At 36.3% G+C, this 21319-nt stretch overlaps 1 protein-coding gene across 1 annotated transcript in view; it reads left to right on the plus strand.

Moving 5' to 3' along the window:
- Positions 1-21319, plus strand: part of TBC1D22A (TBC1 domain family member 22A) — a 152643-nt gene that overhangs the window by 42609 nt on the left and 88715 nt on the right. Inside the window, exon 9 of the mRNA XM_072357216.1 lies at positions 12293-12402. Within this exon, the coding sequence (XP_072213317.1) occupies positions 12293-12402 (110 nt within the window). The remainder of the gene's footprint in view (positions 1-12292; positions 12403-21319) is intronic.

Raw genomic sequence — 21319 nt, forward strand, 5'->3', positions numbered from 1 at the left:
TTAGGTTTAAAAAAAATAATAATCTGAATTTTTAAGGTATCTTAATCTTTTAGACTTTTCTTAAGCTTCTAAATCATCTTCAAGGAAAAGATATCTGATGATAGATAGTAGTGATAATATGAGCATTAGAGAGGTTTGACAAGACGGGAAGTGGTAGATTTATTCAAAAAGTGTATTAGAAACTGCTCAGGTATTTAAATGAAAAAACATAAATGAATTAGATTTGAGTTTTCTTGTGAAGGAATGCTATTATATTAAGAAGAGAAATTTTCCTACCTATGGGAGGAGAGGAGAAAGTGCTTCTAAAATAAATATTTTAAATACGCCTTTTTGTTTGTTTTTGCAGAAGTTGGCATTATTTTTGTAGTGCTTTGAAATAAGAGAGGTATTCCATGTAATTAAGAAGAAAATACCCAAGTCTTTCAGATTAGTAATTTTAGAAAATGTTCTTCCTTTGTCATAATGGCATAGACTGTGTAGGAGTGCTCTGAACCCCAGAGCTGTCCTGGTAGCCTATCTATTTTTAATCAGTGATATTTTTACCCATACCATGCTGCAGTATTAGTAAGCAACAGTCATTTGATCTTTACTCTGGAAAAAATAGTCCAAAGGGTTTAAGGAAGTCTAGACATGGAGATAAGGTGTTAGGACAGCTACTGGAGGAGCAAACAGCATCTCGAAGATTAAACTAAGAGTCAAAACAAAGGATTTATTAGACTTGTGATTTCTGCTGACTGGTAGCAATTACTTCCAGGTACCACTATTTGAATTCCTTCTACTCATTTTGAAGATACTGCCGTACAACTGCTTTTCTTGTTAAATAGAAAATTAAATGAGAAATTGTAATCTTTATTTTATTTTATTTTATTTTATTTTATTTTATTTTATTTTATTTTATTTTATTTTATTTTATTTTATTTTATTTTATTTTATTTTATTTTATTTTATTTTATTTTATTTTTTTTGTTGGTATGAGATAGTAGCTGCAAAAATGCTGTCATTTTATATAAGTTTTGTTACATCAACTCAGAGAGGCTTTGCGTGCCCCATCCCTGCAGGTGTTCAAGGACAGGTTGGATGGGGCCCTGGGCAGCCTGGTCTAGTATTAAATGTGGAAGTTGGTGACCCTGCCTGTGATGGGGAGGCTGGACATTCATCATCTTTGAGGTCCCTTCCAACCCAGGCCATTTGGTGATCATTTATTTCTGTAGGCATAAGATTACCTTTACATTCTTAGTCTTCCAAGCATACTCTTATGTTCTAATACAGAAATTTCATATAACTGCTAAGTCAAAAATAACTGGATTAGATTTTCTTATGCATCCAGCCTCCTAGCATGTGTGGACTCCTTTCATTTGGAAAAACTTTATATATCCAGTCCTAGGGACAGAATGAGAGGAACTTTTTACTGCGCTACTATTTTTCCTATAAGAGATGTGTTGAACAATTCCTGAAGTTAATAAGAAATTATGTGGTAGGATTTGATGATCTTTAAGGGTCTTTTCCAACCTGAGCGATTCTATGATCCTACGTATTTCTAACATTAGATGGGTTTCATCCAAGATTTCTAACCAATTGAAATCGATGTTTCTATAAAATGGTAATACCTGTTTTACCTGTTTGTAGATGATGAAAGCAACTACTTTGCCTTTAAACTAATCCCTAGTCAGTGAGTTGGTCTGGGGCCATACGCATTCATCCTGCAAAACCTCACCTTGTGCTGATTCCTTTATTTTGCTGGCTGTCCATTTTCAGTTCACTGTGGGTTTTGTCCACAACTCAGTATGCCGCCTTCTGTATTTCGCCAGAGGAGCTATTTTATTAATTTCATTTTGCACTGTGTTCAAATGCGTCATAAAAATTACGAGGTACCAAAATACTGTTTTGTCTTCAGTTCCTGTTGACTCAAATTGAATCACTTTTTGATCAAATGTGGTCTCTGCTGTCTGCTTATTTCACATAATTTTATTACTATTAAGGATTTCCATTCTCTTCAGTACAGCTTGTGAGATCATAACAATTGCTCTGTTGTTTATATTATATCTTAGAATTTAAAGTGATGTTTAATTTTCTTCATATACAGATCAACAACTTTGCTCGTGTTCTACTTCAAGCCTCCATACATGAGGCACTTGTATGCATTTTCTTCTGGTCTGCAGTTAATGATGTAGCTCGGCACTTTAACTATAGTTAAAATAAGATATACATTTTCAGATGAAAATCAAAACAACCAAAAAACTTTGTCATTAGCAATCAGGATGAGTTGTAAGTGGCCTACTGTATTGATTTTAAGTTTTTGGCGATTTTTGCTAGCTCTGAGATTCGTCTGTTAAAACAGTCTGGTTTTGTATTATTGAATTGTCTATGTCTAGCTCTTCTGTGGTTTTAAGGTACTCTGTAGAGTTGTTGTGAGAAAATACATGGGGGAAAAAATTCTATATTATATTTATGTGCATATATGCTTCTGTCTCTCTCCATATATATATATATATATATACACACATGTGTATACATACACATATATACATATGTATATATATGTATATACACACACATACGTATACATACACACATGTAGTCCTTCCAAACATACTGTTTCCTATTTATTTCCATGGAAACAACAACAGATGCAAACAACACAGTAACACTATTTCATAGAGCAAATTCTCAGCTACAGAACTCTCTTTTTCATCATAATCATCACAGTTAGTTATACATTTTTCGCCAGTGGTGAATGAGAGCCTGCATGCTGTGCTCATAAAAATCTATATGGCCACATGGAATACAGTCACCACTGCTGAAATGCAGCATCCACTGCCTTGCTGTCCTATTTTAATCTCCATAAACGTTCACTGAGCTTCAGTGAATGTCACTGAGTGCAGTTTTTTCCACACAGAGGAGTTCAGATCCACACCTTTCTTTCAGACGCCCTTCCATGTCAGATGCCATTCTGTCAGACTGCCCCTCTGCTGCCACCTGTTGCTCCGCAGCAAATTATAGTGGAATATTGGTGGGAGGAGATTCAACCTCTATTACCGTACTGCCAACATTGTCCTCTGACATTGTGGGCCAACATAATAAAATCAGAGGTATTACTTTCAGAGTTCCCTTTCATTTATGCACTTCTGAGTATAAATGTGACCCGGTGGCACACGATGGTAGAAGTGCCGCTTGCAACACCAGAGGCCCGGGTTCGAATTCCCCCCTGTGGCACAAGTGGTAGAAGTGCTGCTCTGCTACACAGAAGGCTTGAATCCCGGAAGTTGGACTCAAAGATCTCTAAGGTCCCTTCCTACTCTCATGATACTATGATGATACTATGATACTGATGTGAATTCTGATATGTGAATACTGAAAATCTTGCTTCTGTGTATTTTGAAGTTTATTAATGTAAGTTTTAAAAAAAAGAAGCTTTCTTTTGTGGTGCTCAGCACACACTTCTAGAACTGTAACAGCTTAATGAAATTGGTAATATTATGAAGACAGAGAGACCTGGGGCTCTTTGGCCTGGAGAAGAGAAGGCTCTGAGGAGACCTTATTGAAGCCTTCCAGTACCCAAAAGGGACCAACAGGAAAGCTGGGGAGGTACTTTTTATGAGGGCATGTAGTTACAGGACAAGGGGAAATGGCTTTAAGGTGGAGAGGAAAAAAAATAGGAAAAAAAAAAAATTGGGAAAAAATTCTTTCCAGTGAGGGTGGTGAGGCACTGGAACAGGTTGTCCAGAGGAGGCTATGGATGTCCCCTCCATGGAAGCATTCACAAGGCAGGCTGGATGGGGCTGTGAGCGACCTGGTGTAGAGGGAGGTGTCCCTGCCTTTATTGGGGGGTTGGAACTAGGTGATCTTAAAGGTCCCTTTCAACCCAAACCATTCTATGATAATATTACCTTAAAGTAATAGGTTTCTGGTAAGATATCTTTTGTGGATTCTGTTGTCTCTTTTTGGCAAGTAATTATGGAACTAATAGACTTGTACTGGGAGGAAGTCATGAGAGTTTACTGAAAATTATTTTATGCCATTCTGTTTGAAACTACAAACTGGAAATGTTGCATCATGGGAATAAATGAAAAACAAAAGCTTTAAGAATTATAGATGCAGTAAAATGAGATTGAAGAGAAGCCAAAAGATTTCTGCAGGTGTAAAAATGAAAAACATGTGAAGAAGGAGAAAGTTAATTACAATTAATGTAACTATGGGAGAGGCATGTATTCTAAAGAGATCTATGTATTTTCTCTTTGGCTTGTACGTTCGTTTTACATTCCCCATGGTCTCCATATAGTTATAATTAATGATCGTCTTTCTGTAGTGCAGAAGCACTGAGTTGTTTATACTTGCAGATCTAAATCTTCTCAATTGTGCTTTCAAACAGACTGGGGAATGACTTTAATGACTTTCGGCATCCACTTTCACAACTTTGTGTGTTTATTATGGAGAAACTCACAGGAAGAAAAGCTAAAAGAGAATGAATTACTTTAGCAATGATAACATGCTGTACAAATTGTCAGAAGCATAACATTCAACTACTATTGATACAGATCAGTAACATCTTACAACCTACAAGAAAGTTTTCAAATTAAGATGATTCAATTCTTTAAACATAAGCAGCTTTTCCCCTAGCATTTTCAACGGTGCATATAGTAAATTAATGCTATGCTCAGTTCAGACACGGTTTTCAGAACTCTGTAAACTAAGGCTGTTTAACTCAAATAGGTTTGGTTTAGAGTTTAAATGCAACAACTTCTTTAATCATAGGGAAGTAGGCAGAGCTTCTTAAAGAAATTCTGTTTGTTTGTTTGTTTGTTTGTTTTTAATTTCATCAGAATGAGGATTTTTGCCTTGTTTTTAATTTGGAAAATATGAAATTTTGAATTTCTGCTGTCAGCTACAGAGAAAAGCACTTAAGAAGACCAGTGGCCAAAGAAGGAGAAAGAAATCTGTTCATCAATTTCATGTTTAATGCTTTAGTAGCACATTTGTTTACTTTTGACTTAAAGATAAACTTTTCTCCTAATTTATTGACTTATAAATATCATTAAGTTCATTTGTGAACTCATATCTATGTTCTATCTTTGGTTAATTACGAGTTTCCTTAAATTACAGTCATACTGAAGTACTTTGCTTTTCTTATGTTTACACAGGAAGTAAATAAACTATATTATTTGCTTTTGTGTAGGGTTTGTCTTTTCCCCATGTGAAGATCATAGACTCTTTTATTTCATTTTTTCTTTATTTTAATGATAAATATATATGTAAATAGTTTGAATATCACATTAAAAGTGTGCGTGGTTTATTCTAGCTTTCTATCCTTGCTTTTTGCCATCAATTTCATTGGGAAATTATAAATTGCAGTAAATTAAGATAGCTAAGGAATGCGCTCAACAATTAAGTGAGGTAAGATATAATGTTGCCTTTGCAATCAGAGTTCATCTTGTTCAAATATGCTTTTAATTCAGTATATGGCAATTTGTGCTTAAAAATATGTCCAAGTAATGGATGTTGCTCATGTTTTCTGCTTTAAATAATGCATTAAGTTTGTAAGACATTTTTCTTCCCAATTTGCTGTAATGTTGTAGGACATAAAGATTATGTGCTTCGTTGTTTTCTATAAACATGCTGCCCACTACTGTAGAGCCTGGGTTTGCAGCAAACTGCCACAGTCATAAGCTTGTGTGTATAATGTCACTGAAAAACAGTTATTTTCCCTGCCGTCCATTTTTCTTTCAATTTGAGAATCTTTTACTATGAAGTAATTAAATGCAGGACGGTGTGCTCTTTGTTACTTTCAGGTAAGAAGTCTTAATTGTACTGTGCTTGTCAAAGTCATCTGCCTATATTTGGGTACACGGACAGGTTTTAGATTACAAAGTATATTTTGGCCTAATGCAGTTGTTTCTTTTCTGTCTGATAAATCCTACTTAATTTGGTACATTCATTTATAAACTTTTTTGAAGGCTCTTCCATTATGAAAATGCAGTGCTAGAAATTCTGTCCTTAAAATGCACTTAAAAATTTTCTAGTGTTCAGGTGACTCTGACAGAGGTTCTCTGTGTAATACAACTCATGTGTTACTGTTTTTTTAACTGCTTTTGAGTGCGTGAAAGCTCTATGTGGAATTCCTTGAAATATAATGCTTTTTACTCACTGTTGGCAAAGGTTTTTAAAATGTATCTCTTCTGTTTAGAGAGTCAGTGCTCATTGCCTCTGAACATAACCAGTCATACTGAATGTAAAAAGATAACTTTCATGTGCTGAGTTAAATTCAGAGTTCTCAGATTTTTACGATGTCCTTAAGGTACTGTGGAATTGGTTTTAAAAGAAAAATGGTCCATCGTTTATCTATCTGCACCGATACCGCTATGTCTTGATATGTCAGTCACTGATCTTAATTTTAAGTGATTTTTGTCATCTTTCTTGCTAAGGTCTGTTGCTGTGCAAAGTTTTGAGGTCTTTTCACAGTTTCTGCCCCCTGTTCCACAAATAATACATTCCCAGTTAAAACGTCATAGAACAATAGGGGTTGAAAGGAACTAGAAGAGGTTATCCTGGGCAGTGTCATACCCCAAGTTAGGACCAGCTGTATCTAGGACCAAAGCTGTCTATCATTTTAAGACCTTCCCGCACAAACCCAGGCATCACACTGAGTCCCACATAATGCTTTGTTCTGTCTTGTACTGCAGGGAGTCTGGCACCAGAACCTGCAGTCTGTTCATTGCTGTGATCTCCTCTCTTCCATCACCTGTGTCTCCTGCTGAGATCTTCTGATTTAAATAGCTCCTTGCATCTGAAACCAGTTACTTTGCCCTGTCACCGAGTAGACAGGAAAAATTAATGATATTTTCAGTAGTTAAATTATGCATATATAAAGACTATTTTATTCCTCTCTTTAGTTGTCTTTATTATTTAAAAAGCAACAACAAAAAAACTGCTTTTTTTTGACACTCAACATGTCTTCTGGTGTATCCTTCAAATCCTCTGTCCCAGGGCTTAGCTTTAGACTTCTTCGGGCAGGCAGTGGTTATGTCTTCCTGTTCTTCTCTGCTCTGTGTATTTGTGTGTATGTATATACGTAGGCTTGTCGCTTAAAAAAATTAAATGATAAGCACAAGCTAGGTAATTAAAAAATGTGGTTTGGGAGGCAAGTTCAACCTTTAATCTTTCGTTTCCTATTCTCTAAGCACCTTTTGAATTTCTCAGGAAACTCCCTTATCAGGCATTCTGTGTAAATGCTCATCAGCATCCTGTGCTCGTCATGCATATTGGATGCTAATTACTTACTAGTCTTCTAATTTGGTATCACACGCACCACTTCCCTCTGGCAATCTGTTTTGGTTGACAGCAACAAACCTATTGAAGTGATTACTTTGAGAAGAATATGCACTGAACGTTGTGTTCCTCTTTGTCCCTAAAATATATTTTTTCTTTCAAGAAGAGCTGTCATCTTAAAAGCTTTGAACGCTGCTGTTCCACAGTGATGTCATTCTCAGCTCAGTGGCTTAAGCTTTTTTTTTCTGAATGTAACTTGCATTTACTGGCCAGATTTCTTGCCTGCGTAAAAGTTTGACAGGCAGTTCTGTGTTTGGTTCTCCGCAAGTCTATTGGTTCCACCTGGTCTATGTAGTTCTCTTTGGTACTGTATTTTTGTGGTGGAGTTGTTGAATCAATCAATACTTCTTGTGTCTTGAGCTGTACCTCCGTTGTGTGCCTCTCAAAAAACAAATGTATTTCTGTGTAGATATGTGTAATGGGTAAATTAAGAAATTAAGGGCAAGCTATGGACTACTTATTGAGGAAAAAATATTTTCCCATTAAAATTTGGTCTACAAAAAGCTCAAGTGGAAAATCTTACTGGCAAGCATGCAGACCCACTAAAGGAAGTCTCCTGACAAATTGCTGGTTACTGTTATGCAATCTGGAGCTAGAGAATAAGTATATGAGGTATTTATTCTTCTGCAATAGAACTAATTGTAGAGTCATGCATTAACTTTGACCATAAAAATTAGGTCAAAGTAATCAAGCTTACTGTGTTTTTGGAGATGGTGATTTACCTCGTTATCCACGTCAGTGGAGATTGTAATGTTTCTGTCATATACAGCAAAATAATATGGGGACTTGATAAAGTAAAATGATTAATGATAAAACCATTATTCTTGTAGTGATGTATGTAATTGTATATATCCTGCTTTGTATTACATCTTTAGGAAGTTGTGGCGGATGATTTGAAAACAAGTGTAAGATTATTAGTGGTCTTCAGACAGACAAATCAACTATACAGTTTGTGTGAGAACATGGCTGGTAATAGGGGAATTATATGAAATACAGTAAGGTTCACATTTACCTCAGCCTGGACTGGTGAAATAACTGGGTTCTTTTTATTTTTCAATTTTACCTTTGTGACTTGAAATTTTTGCTTTGGTAATTAATCCTTAACAGCTCAAGAGCTATTTCAATCAGATAAATATGTAATTAGGAACTTTTCAATGGGAGATATTGATGTGGTTATGTAAATATTTAATTAGGTAATTGTTACTGAAAGAATTTACATTTAAATGCTCTATTATGTTATGATCCCCTTAGAAAAATGCTGCTTTCGTGCAACAGTGACTAAATGGCTGTTGTATAAGTCTTTGAAAACTGAGTTTGTGGTGGAATATGTAACATGGAAACATTACTGTGTACCACTGAATGCAATCGTATGCTTCTGTAGTTTGTGTCCTTTCCTGGTAACTTCTGGTTGAATCTTTCTGAAGCTATGACATGTACAGTAGTTTCAACAAAATACTGCAAATATTATACAGACAGGTACCTGTGTATGTGTGGTCATAATGATTTCCTTGCAAATAGCTGCATCATCTGTATGCTTTGGACTTGAAATGAGTGACAGTTCTTATTCACTAGATGAGGAATACTTTTACACAAAGTAATGCTTCATGAAAAAAAAAAAAAATAAGATGTTCAGAGAAGCCATGCTTCTTGCATTTGCGTATTTGTTATTTCATGTATTGAATGTGTGTGAAGAACAATCCTTCATCAAACAGGCTTGTTTCAGGTTTTAGAACTTTTTTTTGGTCTTTCTTATACCACCATCCGTCGACATCTTCATCAATGACACAGACACTGGCATTGAGTGCACCCTCAGCAAGTTTGCAGATGACACCGAGCTGAGCAGTGCAGTTGATACACTGGAGGGAAGGGAAACCATCCAGAGGGACCTGGAAAGCCTGGAGAAGAGAGCCCGTGTGAAGCTAATGAGGTTCAACAAGGCCAAGTGCAGGGTGTTTCACCTGGGCCGGGGCAATCCAGGTGTTAGTACAGACTGGGCAAAGAACCCCTTGAGAGCAGCCCTGCAGAGAAGGACTTGGGGGTGCTGCTAGATGAGAAGCTGGACATGAGCCAGCAGAGTGCTTGCAGCCTGGAAGGCCAACTGTGTTCTGGGCTGCATTAGAAAAGGGTTGTCCAGCAGGAAGAGGGAGGTGATTGTCCACCTCTACTCAGCTCTTGTGAGGCCCCATCTGCAGTACTGCGTCTAGGCCTGGGGCCCCCAGTACAGGAAGGACATGGAGCTCTTGGAGCGGGTCCAGAGGAGGGCCACTAAGAAAATCAGAGGACTGGAGCACCTCTCCTGTGAGGAAAGGTTGAGGGAAGTGGGCTTGTTTAGTTGGAGAAGGCTCTGGGGAGGACCTCATTGTGGCCTTCCAGTACTTGAAGGGTGCATATAAACAGGAAGGGGAATGAATGTTTATGAGCGTGGATAGTGAGATATTAGGGAGTTTTTCACTCAGAGGGTGGTGATACAGTGGAATAGGTTGACTAAGGAAGTTGTGGATGCCCCATCCCTGGAGGTATTGAAGGCCAGGCTGGATGTAGCTCTGGGCAGCCTAGTTTGTTGGTTGGTGACCCTGCACATGGTAGTTGGCTTGAAATCAGATGATCATTGTGGTCCTTTTCAATGTAGACTGTTCTATGATTCCATCTTTCTGTAGCAGGAGTTATATTTACCCACTATAAAATTCAAATAGTTTTACAAAAATCAGATGCATTTAAAAGACAATGAGAGGTTAGATATGAACTTTGTGTTAACATTTTGAACTGCTTCTCCCAAATTAACTAATTAGTCTTAACCTCATCTCAAAACCTGTCTTGAATGGACAGAAGCCATTGTTTGTTTATTTGTTCTGAGCTGTCTTTACAGAAGTAAATATATGACTACTCGTAATTAATTATTATTGTTTTTTATCCATCTATCCACTGCCTTAGGGAGTGGGTCTAGTTAAAACCATTTAGGAAAAACTTATTCTCAATACTCTGTGGGAAGTTTCAGAAGCACTCAATAGCAATCAGTAAAGAATGGCTAATACCACGCTTACAGCAATGCACATATACAGATCAGCATGTCATCGACTCTATGCTACAGCAGTTTTCCTTCAGGCAACTATTTTACTGTCTTCTACAATTACATAGATAACAAGATAAAAATCTCCACAGGAAATAGAAGAAAATTAGAAATATTGCTGTGAGACTTTGTAGTTGGGACTTTTTATGTAGTGTGTTTCCCCCCAAGATATTTATGCACGTACACATTTGTCTGTTTCTTTTCCCCATGTTCTTGTTACTTAATCTTTATGATACTGTCCATTCAGATTTTAGTCATTGAAAACAAATCTCAAGTTATCTAAAACTCAAATTTTCAATTCTGTCTTCAAACAAAATTCTTAAATTGGGATAATACTTTGTCTCATCCACTTTTAAGATGGTTATACAAACTGGAAGAAGAACTCTATGAGAGCAGCCCTGAGGAGAAGGACTTGGGGATCCTGGTGGACAAGAAGCTGGACATGAACCAGCAGTGTGCGCTTGTAGCCTGGAAGGCCAACTGTGTTCTGGGCTGCATTAAAAAAGATGTAAAGGAAGTAAAGGAAGGATGTGGAGCTCTTAGATTTTTACTTCTTCTGTTGCTTGTTTGTTTTAATACCTTCCACTTCTTTTTTTTTAAGTATCTCTATTGTGTTTGTCTTCATCCAAATAAGCCCCCTCCCTCTGTTACTAAATTTGCATGCAGTTTTTTTCCCCTTAAAACCACATGGGAAAAGAAATATTTTGTACTACCACCTATATAAATCAGTGCTAAGTATGTAAAATGGTATTTTGCATATACTGTCAATCAAATATTCCTTAATGGTAATTGTCGTGAAAATGGATGGCCTATTTTTGTTTCACCAGAAGTGTGGGTCACTTAAATATTTAGAGTCAGTTTTGAGCTTCCACAATAAAATGCAGAGCAACCATTGCAGATCACTGAGCATTTGCTTGCTTCTGGCTTTTGTGATGCTTTGCCTTCTTTATTTGATTTAGTGTCTGGATGACCTCCACAGTGTGGGCATACACCACATTTTAGTAAAAAAAAATACTGATTAATATAATGGATACAATAAATATACTTCTTAGCCTGTATAATGCAAATTGGCATCCCTCAGGGGTCGGTTCTGGGACTGGTGCTCTTTAATATTTTTATCTATGACATTGACAGTAGAATCGAGTGCACCCTCAGCAGATTTGCAGATGACAACGAGCTATGGGGTGCAGTTGATATGCCTGAGGGGGATGGGATGCCATCCTAGACAGGCTGCAGCAGTGGGCCCAGGTCAACCATATGAGAGCCAACAAAATCTAGGTTGTGGCAGCCCCCACTTTCATTACAAACTGTGGGATGTAAAGGTAGAGCACAGCCCTGTTAAATTTTTTTGGGGGGAAAAAAATAGTCTTTTCCATTTTGTATGATGTCCTTTGGATGACACATCATTACTTGAAAGCCAACAAACAAATCCTCCTCAAAAAGATATAGTCAGCTTTTAAACCATTTTACTGCTTTTCTAAAAGGGGTATTTTGGGGCTTTCTTCTGTCAGAAGTTGAAATGTTTTATTGTGTGTGGTGCAGACATAAACATTCTGCAGAGCTTGTTCACGCATAACATGAAGGCTTCTGATAATCCTCTTTCAGGTGTGAAATATCTAGAATGAAGTAATTTATTATATATTAATTCTGGTTAACCAGGCATGGTTTGAGATTTTCACAGTCTGCAGGAAATTAAGTATTCATTAATATTTAAAGCCATTAGATGACACAGTTGAGCAATAAATGATTCATTTGGTCCCTGCTTAAGTAAATGTTCGTTGAAGTTTCTGACTAGAAGATAAGTGGTGCTTGTCTTTGTTTTCAGTTATTTTCCTCATCTTTGCTTTATTTATTCTATGCACTTCATTGACTTGTCTTCTGCTCTCTCTTTTCCTGAAACAGAAGAAGAAGAAGTGGAAAATTTTGATGTTTCCAGTCTGCCTGAAGAAGTGCTGCAGAACATAGAAGCTGACAGTTATTGGTGCATGAGCAAGTTGCTTGATGGCATTCAGGTAAATTGATTTTTCCTGTCTGTAAGTAGTGGAGATAACTGATTAATGTCATGGCTTTGAACTGCTTTAAGGTTGTTGGGAAAGAATGCATCTATGAAAAACAGGGGAGGAGTAGATTTTCCCATTGGAGAAATCTGTTGCAAATTTGGCAAAATATTAGGAAACTACAGTTCAACTTTATTTATTTATTTATTTATTTATTTTTAATGAAAGTGTCTACATATTTCAGTTTATTATGATGTGCTGGAGCAGAGTCAAAATATCCAGTTCTGGAGTCATATTATGAATCTCAGTCAGCAGTGGTACAGAAGGTTTACTTGAGTCCCTGTGAGATTCTGAAAAGCTGACTTCTGTATTTATTTATTTTGAAGTGATTGATACATCACCCTTTAAACAAAGTCTTACTCGTTCCTGAAATTATTTTCATATTTTTTAAATGTCTGGTTTAGTTTTGATATTTCTGCAGCTTCACTGTGTGTTGTCTGAATTGGTTCAACATAGGAAAGCTATTAATATGGACACAGTTTTGTTATAAGTGCAAGTAACAGCTGAGTGGAGGATTTGTGGGTACTTCTTGGCTGGATCTACAAACTAAATGTACAGCTCAGCATCTTGTATTCAGGTGAGGGAGGAGTCAGTGCAGCCTGGCAAAGATTAAATGGTTGCCCAAACATCTGTATTGGATATTTAGCACTTTATGCTGCATTGGCCTTGCAGCAGTAATGCAGATATTTGGTTTTTACAAAGAAGTTATCTGAATTAAATGTTATAGGCTTTATGTTGTGATAGATATAAATAGTGTGTCGCTAATTCTGGTTGTCTGATCTGTCATTTGAGATAAACATTCTGAATCTTATAGAAAGTAAAAAATAATCTGAGTTTTGAAAGTCAGAACACATGCAAGAAAGTAATAATCTGTGTGTCTTTCTGGGCTGTGATGAGATCAAAGCTGACCTTTGATAAAAATGTGAAAGTTTCTGAAGGTGTTGATTTCTCCTTTACGATGGTAACAAAGAATGTTAATGATGTTCAGTAGGCAGATGGTTGCAGTCAGGGTTCATTTGCTGTTTTCAGTGAGCTGATTAGAAAATAAATTATGGTTACAACTATTTAGCACTTCGCTGCCGCTGCTTTTCTTTTTTTAAGAGATGTTCATACCATCTCTTTCTGATTATTCCCTGATTTTGAATGAGCTGGAGGATCTTTGCTTTGAAATTGTTTCAGTATTATTTTGATGACAATAGAAGAAACAGTTACAGAGATAGCAAAACTTTGGTTGATTAATTCCTTGCATTTTTGTAATAGATGAGATGACGGGAAAGTGCTTTTAGAGCATACGATGAATTCAATCCTTCTGATAGGTCTCACATATCTTACTTTGTTTTCAAGTACCTTTTGGATGGATGCTTGAAAATCAAATTGTTTATTTCTCCAATTACTTTTAATACATTGAAGATCATGGAGGTTAACTTACATATCTGGAGAATGCCTATCCTGCAGTCATTAATAAATCATCATTAAATATCACCAACAATAAAAATTCACATGAAAAGAAGCTGCAATTTTCAAAGAAATTAATGTTCTTGAGAGTCCTAATTTTGATAGCATTTTTTGGATAAGTGTTTTTCACATTTTAGTACTTATTGTTTTTATAAATGCTGTGACGTACTCTTGCTTATTTGTACATTTTAATATGAATGCTTAATTGATTAAAGCGTGCTGCAAAATTATACTCATAATGGAATTTATTTTTTAATTATATTGAATCAAGAAACAGAGGACTTTAACTTCCAGGAGGATATTTTGAGTATATTTCTTCTTGTTCAATGTCAAATGAATAGTAGCTCAATTTTTGTGCAGCATCATTGAAAAATGTACTCCTTTTATCACATTGATCCCTGTAGAAGATGCTGCTTTTCTTATTTCACCCTATCTAAATGTCTGTGTTTCAAATATTTGACCACATATCAAGAATAAAAGTCAGAACTTGAAATCTAATTGACGAAATGTGTGTAATAAATATTTTACAATTTTGTCTGATTTTGGAAGTACAGCTGTACTTTTCTTTTTGAAAGGAAATTTAGAGATGACATCATTTTCTCCTTAAAATTCTGTTTTCATACAAAAACTTCAAGTGCTGATAAACAAATTATCGAAACTAATTGTAATGGAATTAAACTGCATCGATTAAAAAATTTAAGCACGTACATAAATGGAATGGTTATCAATTGGATGTATTCAGGGATGCACTCATCTATCAAAAGCAGGCTTGAAATATTATGCTAGCAGTGTGACTAATGATGTTACAGTCAACTCATTGCAACTGCAGAGTGCTGCTGAAATAAAAGATTTTGCTTCTTTTTTCCTCCCGTTCTACTTTCTTGTCTCCCTATGTGTTGATAGCCACTTTGCTGCTCAGGTAGAGGGGTCATGTTGCATGATGACTTTGTTGGAATAATTAATCCAACTGGAAATGATCTTGTTGAGAAGTGGATGAAAGACTGTTTTACTGAACTGACTAACATTCTGGAAATGTGATTGCAGGATCCTTTGAAAGAAGATGAGGACTAAATGGGGACTAGGGTGTTAGGGTAATGTGGAATCGTTAAATTTAATGTCAAGCCCGAAGTGCATAAGAGGATTTATATCAAACTAATAAAGCTGCTCTCTTCCCTGCTCCTGAATGCTCATTCCTTTGTGATCTCTTGCTGAGAGCAAAAGCTGTGAGCTGATTTAGAGATCTGAATCACTTGACAACACAACTAAACAAAAAAGCTCACATCGAATACCTTAAACTGGTACTGCAGCAAAGAGATGAGTAGAAGTTCCCAGCAGGACCGAGGCATAATCACAGCAGCAAAGATTTACTTTGGATTTACTTTGCTGTAGATTCTAAATTTGTCGAGCTTGTTGCTAGCGTGCAGTAAACTAGATTGTCCACTTTAGGCTTCTCTACTTCTCAGTGAAGTTGCTACTGATTGTTTCTTGGAAATAGTTCTCCCTGTTCCCTTGGTATTTTCCATGTAATCTACTATACATACATAGTGGAATGTCTTTACAGCCAACCAGCAAAAACTGCTCTTTTCTCACAAAGCTACAAAAACCATGAAGAAATATACATGCTCAGTACTTAATGTTTCCTATTTTATATGAAAATACATTGCAAGGGACTTACGTATGACAGCTGATATTTTGTCTGAAGTGCCTGAACAACTGATGCAAGGATTTTAGAGAAGAGAGATGTGTGATGCTGTGGCAGTAACTTCAGTCTGGAAGTCTGTGCTGAGTAGGCATAATACATTGATGAACATAGCCTTTCCATTTGGTGTTGGCTTATCAAGACTGGGTAAGCTTAAAGGGTGTACTGTGATAACAGTTACGTACTAGGATACTTTGGATAGGAAGGGGCCTCTGGACCTCATCTAGTTCAGCTTCTTTCTCAGAGGGGGTTCAAATATGAGATTAGGTTTCTCAGGGCTTTGTCCAGTTGGATCTTGAAAATGTCTGGGAATGGAGGCTGCAGTATCTCCTGCGAGGGTAACCTGTTCAATGCTCGACTGTCCTCGTGTTGAAGAAGTTTTCCCCCACTGTCGTATGAAACATTTCACATTTCAATTCATGCTGCTTGTCTCTCATCTTCTACAATATTTAAAAGTCAAACTCTGTCATCTCGGTGACATAGATTTTGGCAGGCTGCTGTTATGTACCTCTAAAACCTTCTTCAGTCTGAAGAGCTCCAGTTTTCTCAGTCTTTCAAAGGGAATGCACTTTGTTCTCCTCAGTATCTTGGTAGATCTCTATCCTTGTTCCAGTTTATTGAGGATAAATCAACTCCTTTTAAAAGAAACCCTTGCCAGCCAGGTTGTCTTCAGCTTGTATACTTGCAAGAGACTGCAGTTTATAAAGACACATTTCTGAGAATGTTCATGACCATGTTCAAAACAAGTCTGAAAACACCACTGGTTTCTTGTAATTTTCAGTGAATTACTTGATTCACACTTGTAATCCATGATTAATGTTTAACAGCATTTTGGTAGGTACATTCATATTGCAAGCAAAGATCATGTTTTTGTCTACTTGGTTAGTTATTTAAAGTACTTTGTCTTACGTTGCTGGTTGAAGAATCTGAAGTGTTTCAGATGTCAATCCATTTTGCTTGTGATAAAAGCCAGTCTTCTTTAGAACACTTCTAAATTGTAGGTGATGCATGAGTACTTCTGCATTTTCACCTTTAGGAATAATGACTGTGGACATGAGAAAATGAGATAGAACTTATCCCATGAGTACTTTTTTCCTTTCAAGTTGACATTAGCACCCACCTGTTTTAATTAACTTTTTTTTTTATTACTGTATCATCCTTTATAACACTTTCCTCAACAGTCTCATTAGCATTCAAGAAAAAGTTCACATAGATCTGTGCCTCCTGAAAACGTAACATTCACATATAAAATTAAGTATAACTCTTCATTTTAAGTTCAAGTGTAATGGTAATAAAATAACCAAAGGAGAAATATATGCATTGCATAATGATCTAACCAGATGTATTAAAAATAGCAGTAAAATTTTAATATCATTATTTATCCAGGCCTGGGAATTATTAGAGTAAAAGCGAAATAATTCATTTGCGGGGACTGTAGTGCAAGGAGGTGCACGTTAGATATTTCTGTGGCTGATTAAATAGCAAGATTTACAGTCTGCAAAGGCAATCCTGCAGAGAAAGTTGTTGCTAACCTGCGCCTCAAATCTTAGTTATAAGTGGATGGATAGAGTGCTACTTGGAAAATCTTTCAAAGGGTCTGAGGGAACAGATACTTAGCATGAATATTCAGATCAGACTTTGAGAAGTTCATACAGAAATAACACTAAGACTTCTGAAAATTCCTCACAGGACCTTTCAAAGACCTATTCGTAAGAAAAAAATAGGTCAAAGATAGCTTTCATAAAACTCCTGCAAGACAGAGGTCTTTCTAAATCATATCTGTATTTCATTGGGGTAGCCAGGTATTCATAGCCGAGCTAGTTTCAGCTATCCAAGTTAGTTATAGAATCATGGAGTCACCAAGGTTGGAAAAGACCTCTAAGATTATCCAGTCCAAGTTTCCACCTATCACCAATACTTCCCCACTAAACCCTGTCCCTCAATACAACACCTAAACAATAATAAATTGCAGACCAGTTGTCTGTGAGTATGGAGTTTGTTAGCCAATACAGACATATATAAAATAGTATGTATTGCAGCTGTCTCTTTGAACCTCTTACTATTAACCTCTTTGAACCTCTTATCTGTCTCTTTGTATATGGTCTATGTGTGTATTGCAAGTGTGCTTTCATGCACTGATCAAGTTTCTGTATCATGGGTGTTGCAAGGTCTGTCTACTTGTGCAGATACAGTGGTAGCTTATCTAGGGTTTCGGGGTGTACTTCAGCTCCATGCTCAATTTAGCTTAGCTAGCTAAGGTGCTCTTTCCTACCACTTTCCTCAACTGGGCACACACCACTGGTATGGTGTGTTCAGAGGAAAAGTGGACTAACAGTCTCCATTGACAATGTATGGTTCATATTGAAAGACGGTTATGCAGTCACACAGTCGTTCCTGTATTAACAATTGGTGATGCCAGCATGCATGTTTTAGAAATGTAGAATTCCTGTGAGGAATTTTCAGAAATATTGGAGTTTTTGGTTTTTTTTTTGTCTTTATTTAGCTCTTCTAGCATTTGGGCTGCATATCTGTGCTGTGTTTCTCTTTGTGCAGTCAGTAGCTCTGTAACCCAGTCTGTGTGACAGAACTTCTAGATGGTAATAACCATGAAGTAATTTCCAAAAATCAGGAATGTACGTTTCATGATAGTGAACCTTGTCCAGGTTATGTCCTGAGAATGACACAACATTGTCTTCTTTAATCTGTGATCAGTCTAAGGAGAAAAGGAAGAAAACAATATTTGGGAGTAGATTGCTTTACCAGGGCTGGTTACTTAAAAAAAAAGTAACAGCTTTTTATTTTAGAATAAAATTACAAGTTAAGTTTTAAAATTGTATGAGTGATAAGATGTATGAGGATTGGAGTGACATCTGATGTCTGCGGACATACTATTCTGTATTGCTGAAAGTGAGTTTTTTGTTGAATGGGGCCTGCTGTACTGATGGTTATATTATGGCTTGGGATTACTCTTAAATGTTTTCAGTATTGGTGACTTCCATAAAGCTTTTTCTTACTAGGAACAATTTAAAATTCAAATGTTTGTATTCTTTAGATGCAAACATGAGATATTTTGGGAGAAGTAGGTTGAGCAATTAAGGCAGGCGCTTCTGCTTGGTTAGGACTCTCCTAATGTGAAATGGACAACTTCAACATTTGTAATAATCACTAATAAAAAAATATCTCTAAACGTTACTTCTCTCTTCCTTTACCTGAGACTGAAATTTCTGAAGCATGTGGCCCAAACAGGTGCTGCAATCCAGGATTTCTTCTGTTTTCATTGTCAGATATCTGCTTCTGTTTTTCTGATGTACTTCGTTAGAATAGATGCTGTTCTAAACTACACATGATTTAAGGAATTGATTTAAAATGCAACAGAGGTTTAGAATTTTTTCCTACAAGCAGCTTTTAACTTTCTCAATTCAAGGTAGTTTTATTACGCTGTTAAAAATGAATAGCCTTAAGGGCAGGCTTTTTCTGAAGGCAAAACATAAACACTGTTGTGCCATTCTGTCTTTTCCGAAAGACCTTCAGATCTTCAAAGTCCCGTATGAAACTCTTCTTCATAGAAGTCTTTGAAGACTTTATTAGTACCTGAAGAAAAAATATGTGTTTTATTCAATAATGTGACCATTCCAGGAAGTTAATAAACCAACTCGGTCAATAGAGTCGTTGTAACTATTTGTTGTTGGAATGTAATTAACATAATTGTTATGTTAATTCTACTCTTTTGAACTAACACTAATTAATGTCTCTGCTATTGCCTGTTCAAAACTTGGAATAGTTAAAATGCAGATCTGCTATGGTCTTCCTGTATGGAGTCATGGCTCTGAGCAGTCCAGGACTGTTCTGGTTGCTGATGGTCTGGCCTCAGACTGATCATTTCAAAGTAGATCCTGACACTCTTCCTGTACCACAAACTGACAGTTGACTGCAACTCTCTGTCAACATCCAGTCAGTTCTTTATCCAGCCAGCAGTCCATCCATCAAATTGCATCTCTCGCCTAATTTGGAGACCATTATGTTGCATGGACTTTTTTTTAAGTTTTCAGAAGTCAGGTTTAAAGAATCTGTGGGACATGCAGATTGATTTCATCTTCTCACCTGGGAATGGAGTGGAATTGTTCAGTGGAAGGAGCCTTCAGAGATCACCTATTCTGACTACCTGACCACTTAGGGGCTAATGAAAAGTCAAAGCAAATTAATGAGTGTGTTCCTCTTAAGCTGTTTTTAATACTCAAAAATTCCTTAAGTGCATTTTTAATAATGTAAATGAGTGAGGAAGGTCAGAGGATTTAAAAGATTAAGATTTATGACATGTAGATAAGAAATGCTGTACTTTGAAATTAGAAAATACTTAGGTCTGAGTAGAATAAGTAATACAGCATGTTTTCATGTGTCTTTGTAAGTGCATAACATGTTACATATCTGTTTATGTATGTGCATTGAAAGATATGTATAATAAGTATATATTACTTATGAATTTACTATATATAATTAATAATATAATGTAGTTTTGTTAATGTATTTATATGTCTTTCTTTCCTTCTGTATATCCTTATGGCTGCTTTTGTAATACACCAGATGTCTTCACCAGTACTGTTTTCTATCCCACATCTAATTCAAATAATTGAAGTCAGAAAGAGAGACTTTCAGAATTTTTCTAGGCCTATGACTGTGAAGTACATTTAGTATTCTGTAAGACATGTAAGATTAGAGTACCAGATCTGTATTGAACTTGGTTAACGGTTGCTTTTATGCACCTTTAAGACATGATTAAAAGGCAGCTGTTCTTTTTAGCATGCCATAAGCTAAGTAATACTGTGAACAGATAGCTGCCAGTACTGTGGCTGTGCATGGTGATAAGAAATGGAGCATTTCTGTTACAGTATACATCACAATGACTTACCTCGCAGAAATGCTTGAAAATAATGGAACACATATTTGTACTAATCTACTTTATATTGTAGACAATTAAAAGTGATGGAGATGTATGAATACTGCAACATCCAGAGATTATTAGAAATGAAAGTAGGGCCTGTCCTTATTTTCACTCTATACCACTTTCTCAGTGCATCCACAGAAAGTGTTACTGTAGGACTTACTTGCTGAATTATACCTTGTCAGCTGTCAGAGCAGAGATAGCAAAATGGATGGGATTTGATTCCCAGGGTGATTTTTGGAAACTGTTTTTTCTCTCTGCTTTCCTTCTGTGAGCATAGGACGAGAGTTTGAGTTAAATTTGTTCAGTACATTTTTTCTTTATATGCATTTCTTCAGTTTGCTTATTTTCTTTATTTTCACATTCTAATCGAGTTTATTCCATTTAGAATTTTCTAACCTTTCAAAAGAAAAGTAACAATTTTCTACTGTGTTTACGTCTTCTCGTATAGTAAAGGATGCAATTGAAGTATTTTATTTTAAGATTTAATTATTATTTTTGAGGAAAAAGTCCTGCCTATTTGTAGTTGCAGGGCAGTTAGCTATTAGTCTCTGCAGAATAAGTACTGGCAATTAACACGAAGATTTGGGAGTGAAGCAAGTTTTGAGCCCTTGTGACATTATAAAGTCTTAACCTTTGGTATTGTAAGGTGAAACTAATTATATGTTGGAGTCTGAACTAGATATTATAGCCATTCAGCCATGAAGTAGGTTAGCATGGTTCACTGAGAGTATGTTGGAAGCTATCTGAGCAGAATGCCAAGGAATTTAGATAATGCA

This window comes from Excalfactoria chinensis, chromosome 1, assembly GCF_039878825.1.
Source record: "Excalfactoria chinensis isolate bCotChi1 chromosome 1, bCotChi1.hap2, whole genome shotgun sequence".
In the NCBI taxonomy this organism is placed as follows: domain Eukaryota; kingdom Metazoa; phylum Chordata; class Aves; order Galliformes; family Phasianidae; genus Excalfactoria; species Excalfactoria chinensis.